Source organism: Cryptomeria japonica, chromosome 4, assembly GCF_030272615.1.
Source record: "Cryptomeria japonica chromosome 4, Sugi_1.0, whole genome shotgun sequence".
Lineage (NCBI taxonomy): Eukaryota > Viridiplantae > Streptophyta > Pinopsida > Cupressales > Cupressaceae > Cryptomeria > Cryptomeria japonica.
The window spans coordinates 521108027-521119095 of NC_081408.1; the positions used below are offsets into that span (position 1 = coordinate 521108027).

The 11069-nt window shown below is 36.3% G+C and overlaps 1 protein-coding gene across 1 annotated transcript; it reads left to right on the forward strand.

The window, feature by feature from the left end:
• Positions 1-5045: 5045 nt before the first annotated feature.
• LOC131040794 (LRR receptor-like serine/threonine-protein kinase GSO2) lies at positions 5046-10079 on the forward strand. The gene is made up of 3 exons (XM_059219246.1): positions 5046-5129; positions 6782-9602; positions 9721-10079. The coding sequence occupies exons 1-3, from the start codon at positions 5046-5048 to the stop codon at positions 10077-10079; spliced, it is 3264 nt and encodes a 1087-aa protein (XP_059075229.1).
• The last annotated feature ends 990 nt before the right edge of the window (positions 10080-11069 follow it).

Here is an 11069-nt window from a genome sequence, read left to right on the forward strand (position 1 = left end):
ATTATTATGGTTATGGTTAGGGTTAGGGTTATTGCTTAGGTTAGGGTTTCTGGTTTGGGTTATTATTATGGTTATGGTTAGGGTTTAAATTTACATCATGGTTAGGATTAGGGTTTACATCATGTTTGGAATTATGAATAGGGTTAGGGTGTACATCATGGTAAGGGTTAGGTTTAGGGTTATTTTTTAGGGAAAGTCAATGTGTGAGAAATATATCATTATTTTTATCAATTGATCTCCGCATCATTTTAAAGATTTTGAACTTTATTTCGTTTGTCATATCTTAATTATGAAATAAGCCAATCTTTTGGAATTTCTTTTTATCAACTATTAGTATTATAGCCATCAAGCATGTGATTTTGTTTGTTTGAAATAGTATTATAGCCATCAAGCATGTGATTTTGTTTGTTTGAAATAGTATTATAGCCATCGAGCATGTGATTTTATTTACAGCGTAAGGAATCTATTCACACCCTCACTAATTTATCTACATATCAATCAGAAGATTTCAAGCTTTAATTTGCTTACCATGTTTTAGGCATCAAGCAACCTAATTTTATTGAATTTTTATAAAAGTTATGATGTGTGAGGATTCCATATTTGTTTGAAATAGTGTTATACTATTCATTGGATGATGCTTTTACTAGGTATCATATTGGGGATATTGTTATGGCTTTGCCTTTGCTCCATTTGGGATTACTATTGAGGCCTCTTTCTTGGGCACTTGGTTGTTTGGGCTTTTCTCTTTGGTTGACCCCTCTTTGGGATATGTTGGTGTTGGGTCCTTACTTTTGGTGTTTGTGGCTTGGTGGGCCTTTCGGGTTTCTATCATTGGGTTCTTGGCCTAATTTGTAGTTTCAAAGTTTTTTCCAGTTGCTGGTTGTGTGGATTTTTACTTTTTTTTGTTTCTATTTAGCTACTATGCTGTCAGAAGTGGTTGGGTTCAATTTTTTTAAGAGGATGTTCTTTGATTTTCTTGTCTCCTTCCCCTTCCTCTCACTTTGTTGGGATACTTTGACCTTAGTGGTGGCCCTACTCGGTTTTGGAGTAGGTTTTTCTTTTGTTTTGTGTTCTTGTCCCTTATGTGGGAGTTCATTGGTGACCCTTGGGATATGTGGTGTATTTGAGGCCTACTTTCCCCTTTTTGGGCCTAGCCTCTTCCCATAATTGGGGCTTTTGTTTCTATGTTTTTCTTCTTTAGACCATGTTTAGTCAGCATGCTACTACTAATTTTCAAGGGGACACTCTAGATTTTTGTTTCCCCAATTTTTGGTTAAGGGTAGTTTCTTGTTTTTAGGCTATGCTTCTCTTAGTTAGAGTATGACTTTCTCTAGTTTTATTAATTCTCAAGTGGGCTAATTCAAGTAGTCTTTCGATTCTTCTCTGTGAGGCTCCTATGGAGGTGGGATATTCTACTTTTGAGGTGGAGTTTTTTTAATTATGGCTAAGGATTGGTTTTGGCTCTCTCTACTCCTTTCATCCTCTTTTGTGATTCCTATTAAGGAGGTCATGTCCCCTATGGACATGGTAACTTGTCGTGTGGGAGAGGTTAGAAGTTGTTTTATGGGGGCTTTGGTTGTCTTTGGCTACTTGGATGTGGTGATGGATCATTCTTATCTCTTCTTCTTGGTGGTGTCATCCTCTACCAATACTATGATGGTGGGATCCTCTTCTATTGAGGTGAAAAGGATCTTTGTAGGAAAGGTTTGCACATGCTAGTTTGAGTATTATGCTAATTTTTGTAGGTTGGTTTTGGGTGCCATATTAAGCCTTTTATTCCTCTTCTTGGTCCTAATGGGTTGGGAATTTCATGTTTCACTAGACGTTAAGGTTATTGGAGCCTTGCTAAAACCCATTGTTAAGGTTAAGGGATCATGTAAAAAACCTTTATATGTTATGGGAGCCTTTTTAAAACCTATTTCTTAAGGTTAAGGGTGCCCAGAAACAATGTTTACTCATGTATGAGTAGTCTGGTCTAATTGCTTCAACCTTCTATTTTTATAGCCATTTCTTTCATGCTTAGATTGTGTTGTATGGTTGTCGATTGGTTGATGGTTGCTTGTGTAATATTTTATTGTAGAGTTCTATATGTAGGTTTTAGATCCCAATAAAATTTGAGGGTTTTGGGTCCCTTGAAAACCTATTGTACGAGGTTTCAGGTCCCCCTCAAAACTTGCATTTCCCTTAATCAAAGCATGAATATTTTCTTTGATAATCCAAGTCTTCAACATTCAACTACAAGACAAAGATCATCACCCAAGTTCTTTTTATGCCAACCACAAAATAATGGTACCCCACACATCTTCCTACTAGAAGTGACCTACCCTTCAAGAGAGCAATAGATCCAAGAAAATGTCGAGGTCGTCAAGACCTCTTAGAAAAAGTACCATTACTAATACATATAATCTATCATAAAAATACTCTTCATTCCTTCTACCTGACTATTAATTTCAATTGAAATATAATTTTTTAACTATTTTATGGTTTTTAGAGTATTAGTGTGTAGGCACCTTTTTAGTCTATTGTCTTGGACTTTCGCTAAGACTTGACACCTCTTAAGTGACCCTAAAGAGCCTTGACAAAAAAACATTTGGATAATTCTGTCGTAGCTTGTCACACTTCACTCTTATTCTACCAAGCTTATTTATGAGCATTCTAATAACTATAACATCTTTAACACGTGTGAGCCACATTCATAATACTTTTATATGATGAGTGTACAAATCATACTATATTACTTCTAAAATATCAGACATGTGTGAGCCTTTTATGAGAGGACATACATTGAGGATGAATGGGAAGGTAACAAGTGTCACTTTACTACTCAAAGAATTTAAATTTAAAATTTTATATCACCCCTTTGAGTATGAGAAGTGGGTTCCATATTTATGCATTTTTTCTTCATTTTATTATTTTTTGATGATTTGTGCATAGCTTTCAGTAAGGGCTTTTGAGAAGACTTGGAGATCTTGGAGAATCTTCATCAAACAAATCTCTTTCATGAAAATATTGAGGATTTATGCTTTGGTCTCCTTAAACTATATGATATTAGATTATATAGTAATTTATATTGTATCCAATCATTATTTTAAGTGAGTGAGGTGATAAACTCTTTATACAAGAAGACAAATACCTATGGTGATGGAATATCCTTTTTAAGGGTTCATCCTCTCTCCATCTTAGAGTTAGTCTCATCTCATTTATCTATGGTTAATTTTTGTGTAATATTCAAATGTACATGCCTATGGTTAGAGGGTATCTGCTACAAACTAAATTTTAAATATTATTGTTGTACTTTTCTTATTGTTAAACTTGATTATCTAGAGGATCTCCTAACATGGGGATGAGCCATTTTAAAATAAATGTGATTGGAAGATGAGCTCATCCACTAGCCTCTTTTTTTCTCATTTCCTTATAATTTTGAATGTTCAATTGTAATGTATTTCACAATATATGATTACATGTTGATCACCACATTTGTGCCAAATAATTTGTTCATCTCCATGATATTGGAATGAGATAGAGAAAGAACTAATGATATCTTGATAATATTTTTTTAGGAACACCTTCATTGTATAATGCTTTGATTAGGTAGATTAGGATAGGGCTTGAACCCTCTTACATATCAGTCATTAGACATAAAAGAGGCATCTCATGAGTAGTGATACTATTAAGAAAAATGACTAGAAACAATAAAAGAATAAACGCTAGACAAAAATAAATTGCGACAAAGAAAAGACTAAAGAGCACAAAGAAACCAACTACTAGTTTCCAAAAAGTTTCAAACCCTTCTTTGCCTTCCACTTTATATTGAGAATATTGACCTTGTGCATGATTATAACTCCATATTTGTAGAGGTCTCATTGGAGGGAGTAGCATCTAGAGTAACATTAACATTTTCCTTTTTAGAAGACTTGTTCATTGAACCAACAGAAGTTGATGCCTTTTTAGCTCTCTTGGACTTAACATTCGTCTTCTCTAACTCTTGCTACAAAACCTACATGGTGACCACTATTTTTGTAACCATATCCTTGTTGAATGTAAAAAAATTCTTCCATAGTTTTTATCATTTTAGTTTTTTTTTTCCTTAAGTTCAATAATATTCATCTCCAAATTCTTTCTTTCCTCCTAGAGACTAGATTGGATTCCTCTAGGCTATCCCACTTGTCAAACTTCTCAACCAACCCCTTCATAGAGGCCCAAACCATATCATCAATGACCATTGAAGGTCATTTCCACTATTTTGGCTTTAGCCTTAGTGAGAGCCTCAAATTTGATGATCTTACCCTTCACCATCTAGAGTTAAGCCAACTGCCACATAAGGATTTCATTTTGGAAGGTATAGGTAGTGCATAATTCATTTACTTTAGCTAAGCTCCTCAAAGAGCTAATAGGAAAGGGTTTGTCTAGGTGAATGAGCCAAGCTACCTAAGTTTGTGAGCTTCTTCTTAGTAGATGAACCATAATTATGAGGTAGAGTCTTCAAGGGACCAATTAGAAGGAGACAAAGTTGAAGTAGAATCATCTAATAGTTCTTTTGAGGGTTCAATAAAGCCAACATTTTTTTCATTTTTTGTGACTTAGGAATTCTTCATTTTGGATGTATGCTAGGTGTTAATGTAGAAGAGATTCTCTTTTGAAGGGGTGGTTTTGAGCATATTAGATGAAGATGCCCCAAGTTTTAGCTATAAGGGCATGATTCAAGGAAACAATCAAGGACAAATTAGTGATGCATGAAGCATGTTCCATGTTGGAGGCTTAAATTGTAACTATATAGCCTAAGATTCAAAACTTGATTGGGAGGAATACCCTTAGATTTAGACTACAATCTTCATTTTTATCTTATTCCTAAAGAGATTTAACATAGGGAAAGCTAGAACTATCAAACTTGTTAGAAGATAAAAATGATGACAAATAAAGAAATGGAGAGAAATAAGATATTGCAACATCCATGGAGTTCTTAGGGAGGAAAGAATCCTTCAAGAAATTGCAGCCTCCTTGGCGACTCTAGAGAAAAGGGTAGTTCTGAGGGTGATTCTAAAGAAATGGGTAGTTATCATGGAAGTTGTCATGGAAAGACAAAAGAAATGGACAAAAAGGGCAAGAAAATGGAATTTGCCAGAGACTCGGTACTCAAAATAGGATCTTAGGAAACTATCTCAGGATCTAGAAAGGCAAAGGGGAAAAACCCACCTGAAAAATCAACCCAAGGAATCGAATATATGGCAAAATCAAAATCAGAATCAAATAAAAGGACGACAGACCCAAAATCTGACATATAGATGATAAGGAAAAATACCCTTCTGCTGAAACCCACCATTATGTAATAGAGGAGGCCAAAATAATAGGGCTACTTTCTCAAAGAGGAGCAATAAGGGTTTCAATAGATATTGGAGACCAAGAAGCATGAGATATAGGGAAAATCCATTAATGAGACAAAGTAGTGAGTTGATTGTTTATTTAATAAATTTATGTGGTGAATTCCTACACTTAAATCTTTATTTACAACTACAACAAGTTTCTTTTACGACATTGATGCTTAGTGTAGCTAACCCACTTCCAATTCATGCTTAGAAAGTAGTAATAGTACTAGTAATAAGAAGACTTATTTGAGAGTTGACATTGTAGAAATATTTTTGACAGATTGGTTGAAATTGGGATTATGATAATAGACCTTGTATATTAATAGAGAAAGGCCATTACACAACATGAAGAATAAAATAAAGAGAAAGCTATAGCTAATAAATCATTTATTCAAATAGATGTAAAGGTTATGAAAAGATGATAAACATAAGATTATATAATTTTGTTGATCATTTACCTTAAAATCTTTAGATAAAGTACTTTTATTTATAGAAAAAAATTGACATAACCATAAACTTCAATCCTTCCTTTACATCTATAATTACTTTTGCATTAGAAAACTTAACTACATGTTCACTAATTAGTTATTTATTGCCCCTATTATTATGGTAGTAGCTTGTCTAATATTCAATTATATGATTGTTTACATAGCTAGAAATCTACCTTGAAATTTTATATGGGAAAACTTATGACTTCATCAAGTGCTTCAACCGTTCAAACACGTTGCGAAGAAATTTAATAAATACTTTACGTTAAAACTGACGATCAATTACTTTTCTCTATTCTAGAATTTTTTTTGAAGACAAAATGTAGCCACGAGAAGACTAAGGTCATGGTACAATCACTGTAGTCTACAGGCCGTAGACAGCAGTTTATTGACCTTTGAAAAGAGGAAATTTTAACAAATGTCGGCTCTACACGTTGTGAGAAGGCTTCCAGATTAATTGACATTTTCATTATAACGTGCCGCAAGATACGGTTAGCGCCTTGAAAATTTTGGTCTATAGATTGTTTAGAATTTAAAAAAAAAAATCAATAGTAGAGGATAACACATTTAAAAAGAAATAAATCATCATCCTAATATTAATGTAAACCAATCGCTACAAAAATTATAGATCCTCAGACCCCATAAAACCCGGTTCTAAGCCATAGTTCGGGGCCTACTGATGTGATTCTTTTCATTCCTAAAATATTGATGATGTTTTCAGCCACCAGTTTCCCCAAGTTGGGCGTTATGTTTGTCTCTTCAATCACTCTATTTTTGTGTTTCTCTGGAATAGCTTCGCTGATTACTAGTGCCTATGGACTTTCAGAAGGAGACATACTTTTAAAGATAAAAGAGTCGCTACAGGGTGATGGAGGTAGAGATTTTCTCTAAGACTGGTCCAACAATTCCGCTTCATCTGATTTCTGTAAGTGGGATGGCGTCAATTGCATATCAACATCAACATCACGTAACGTTATTTCAATCATTCTGCCCACCCGCAACCTATCTGGCCATCTTTCTTCCATAATTGGGGAGCTTAGCCGGTTGGAGAAGTTGGACCTATCTGGCAACAGATTATATGGACATGTTCCTCCTGAATTGGGAAACTGCACACGCCTTCAGCACCTTAATCTCTCAAGTAATTTTTGCAGTGGTGTCATCCCGTCAACCCTGGTCAACTGCAGCCTACTTACTTTTCTCGACCTCAGCTCAAATAATATCTGCGGTTTCATTCTTCCAGAGCTTGCGGAGTTGTCCAATCTGTCCGAGCTTCATTTATATTCTAACAATCTTTCTGGACCAGTGCCTGCATCTCTTGGTAAGCTTGGCAATCTTCAATTTTTAAAAGTAGGCAATAACCGCTTTTCTAGTTCCTTACCACCTGAAATTACTAACTGCTCAAAGCTTAAGTATGTCAGCTTTGCCTCGTCCAATCTGAAAGGCACAATTCCAAGGGAAATTGGCAAATTGCAATGGCTGGAAGAGCTATATCTTTTTGATAACCAATTGAATGGTTTTATCCCTCCAACTGTTGGGAATTGCAGGGCTCTGCTAGTGTTTTCTGTTTTTGAAAACAATATAGAAGGTCCCATTCCAAGAGAGTTTGGCCTTCTCAGACGCCTCCAAACTTTATGGTTGTACAAGAATCTTCTTTCAGGGCTTCTTCCCGCTCAATTGGGCAACATGTCAATGTTACAAGATATAGACGTGTCTTCTAACAATCTTGTTGGAGGTTTACCGGAAGCAATCGGTAGGTTGAAAAATCTGAGTTTTCTAAGCCTTCACAGCAATAGTATTTCTGGCAGGGTTCCCGCTTCGTTGGGAAATCTTACAAACTTACAATTATTAAATTTCCAAAAAAACCAGTTGAGCGGAACACTGCCGGAAGCGATGGGTACTCTTCCAAATTTGGTTAAAATCTCCATTAGTAGCAACAGATTGGAGGGTCGGTTGCCTGCTTCCATAGGAAATTTCAGCGATTTGGAGATTTTGGATGCGTATTCCAATCGACTAAGCGGGGAATTTCCTCCTGGATTATGTAGGGCTAAGCAACTAAGGGTTCTCACCCTTTTCGACAATCTCCTGGTAGGAAATATCTCCTTGCTTTTGAAGGATTGTATTTCATTGGAAAGAGTTCGGCTGCAAAATAACCACTTCACAGGCCACATTCCTTCAGATATCTCAAAATTGTCTGGTCTGGCTTACCTGGAGCTGTCCTTCAACAGGCTTGATGGAGAAATACCTGGGGAGATAGGCCAACTCAAGAACCTCACCAATCTTATTCTTTGTGGGAACTACTTAAGTGGATCTATTCCTCCTGAAATTGGGGATCTCAGAAACCTGGGGAGGCTCAATTTGAGTATTAACAATCTCAGCGGAAATATTCCTTCCCAAGTCGGAAGCCTCATGAGATTAGAAGGTCTAGATCTCAGCCGCAACTCACTTGAAAGTGCTATTCCTCAACATCTCGGCGCTAATTTTTCTGAGCTGTTCACCTTAAAGTTAAGTTTCAACAATTTGAGTGGAAGTATTCCGGCATCTCTGGGAGATTGTTCGAGTTTGATAGAATTAGATCTGTCTCGAAACCGACTTGAGAAATTGATTCCAAGGGAAATAGGGAAGCTAGTGCATCTGTCAACTGGATTGGATCTCAGTTGGAACAGACTATCTGGGTCTCTTCCACCGGAGATAGGAAATCTGCCGCTTCTTGAATCATTAGACGTCTCCCACAACCAGCTCTCTGGTTCTCTTACGCCGGCGATTGGAAATCTGCTGCTGCTTGCATCAATAGACGTCTCCCACAACCAACTATCTGGTCAGATTCCACAGGCCTTGTCAAGGTTAGTACTTCTTTCCAAAGTCAATTTTTCATTCAATCGATTCACGGGCCAAATTCCAGCTCTGAAAGCTTTCTCTAAGGGCGCCTTTGATGGTAACGACGGTCTGTGTGGTGCACCCACTTCCAATCCCTGCTTGGAAAGTAGAAATAGTAGTAGCAACGACAAAAGTTTGGGGAGAGGCGGTGTGGCAGGAATTGTTATTGCCGGATTGGCTAGTATTACCCTCGTAATAATAGCCCTTGTATATTACCGGAGAGAGCCAATTGCACAAGATGAAGAATCAAATAAAGAGGAGGATACAAGCGATGAATCTCTCAGCATAGTGGAGGTGGACATTGCTGCAGGTTACAAGCACAGGATTACATATCAAGAAATTTTAAACGCTACGGAAGAATTCAGTGATAAATATTTAATTGGCTCTGGTACCTCTGGTAGAGTGTACAAGGTTCTTCTGACGGAAGCTGAGAACGGCCTGGTAATAGCTGCAAAGGTCTTGAGATTGCAGGAGGAAGGGAGAAGTACTTTTATGAGAGAGATAGATGCCCTCAAGTTCGTCCGCCACAGAAACATTGTTCGTTTTCTTGGGTTCGTGTCTGGGGACAGCATCAACATGGGCATTCTGCTTTTACAATACATGGCAAAGGGTTCTTTGAGGGAAGCACTAAAATCCCAGAAACTGGGGTTGGAGTTTCGATGGAATATAGTGTTGGGAGTGGCGCAGGCTCTGAAATATTTGCACCACGACTGCGCTCCTCCAATCGTACACCGTGACCTTAAATCGGCGAACATTTTGCTGGACGATGAATACGTAGCACATGTAGCTGACTTCGGCCTCGCAAAATTCCTCTATTCAGAAGGCCAAACCAGTAGCTCCTCCCTTTACGTTGGCACTCATGGTTATATGGCTCCAGGTACACATAATTTATGCACTAGGATTTATCTCTATGGAATCTTTTGGATTTTTCTTTTGCAGTTTGAAGGTCTTTAATTTTAATAAATATTTGTGGGTCGTAAAATGCTTTACTGTAGAATGCGGCTACGGAGTTGGGCATTCCACGAAGCAAGATGTGTTCAGCTTTGGAGTTGTGCTGCTAGAGCTTGTTACCGCCAAAGCAGCCATCGTGGATGAGGAAGGAGGAGGAGGAGAAAGCAGAGGTTTGGCTGAATGGGCTGCTATCATGAGAAAGAAAGATGGCCACGCAGTCCTCGATTTAATCGATGCGGAGCTGGTAAATGATTATGAAAAATGTAGAGATGAAATTGAGAAAGTGATAGAGATTTCCCTCCTCTGCACTCGACCGTCGCCAAGAGAGAGGCCATCCATGCGAAGAGTAGTGGACTTGCTTTCTCCTCCATCTACGCTGGTAGTAGAATATGCCTCTGTTTAGGTAGTTAATAATAAAAATAACTGTCAGTGTGTGTCCATAAAAACTGATTACTTTCCGAAGTTACTACTCTTTCCATTTGGCAGGTAAAAATCTGTTCATACACTTCCATTAGGTGGTTATTTTCAGCTTCTCAGTCTATTAAAATAAAGAGTTCTTTCTATTGACTAGACTATCGTGATCTAGTTTACTATACCTATATTTATTTTAATGGAAATTTTTAAATATTATTTAAATATATATTTACTGAATGTAAGTGCAGCTTTTATTTTATAGCAGTTTAACTCTTTTTATTATTATTATTTTATAGTGGTTTTATTCTTGCTATAAATAAAATAACATGTGTGGAAAATTTAAATTTTAGTTTTTATTAAGAGATGTCTTTACTTTAATAGAGTTAATTCAATTAAAAGTGGATATGTATAAACTTACATATCTTTAGTTGCATGTAATGAAAGCTTGATACTCTCTACTTAAAATTAATGTATTGAATTTTTCTATGAAGGGAATTTGTAACATTAGTATTATAAAAATTGTTTGATTATTGTGATAAATTTGACACAATTAGCTATGATATATAAAATGGACCTTTAAGTAATTGTGCAGCATCTTAAAAGATTATGATTGGGAAAAATCGCATATCATACCTTGTGGTGTTGATTATTATTATTTGAACCTTTGATAGAGGTTAACTCAAATAATACACAGTAAAAAAGATTTCACATAAGAAAATAAGAATTTTTCTATTGAAATATAATTTTTTATGTAACTAAAATATGATATAAAATATGATATACAACATGTAATAGATTCCAACACATTATAGATTCTTTCCTCTTATTTATCGATCCTCCTGCCGCTATGTAGCTTTCAAAAATTGCATCGAATTTTTTCCCTTCCGTGTAGGAACACCCGCCTTGGAAAGCCATCAACATCGCCCAAACAAATATTATCCCATTTGTTTGTTTTTTTAAATTTTGGATTGTTTTGGTT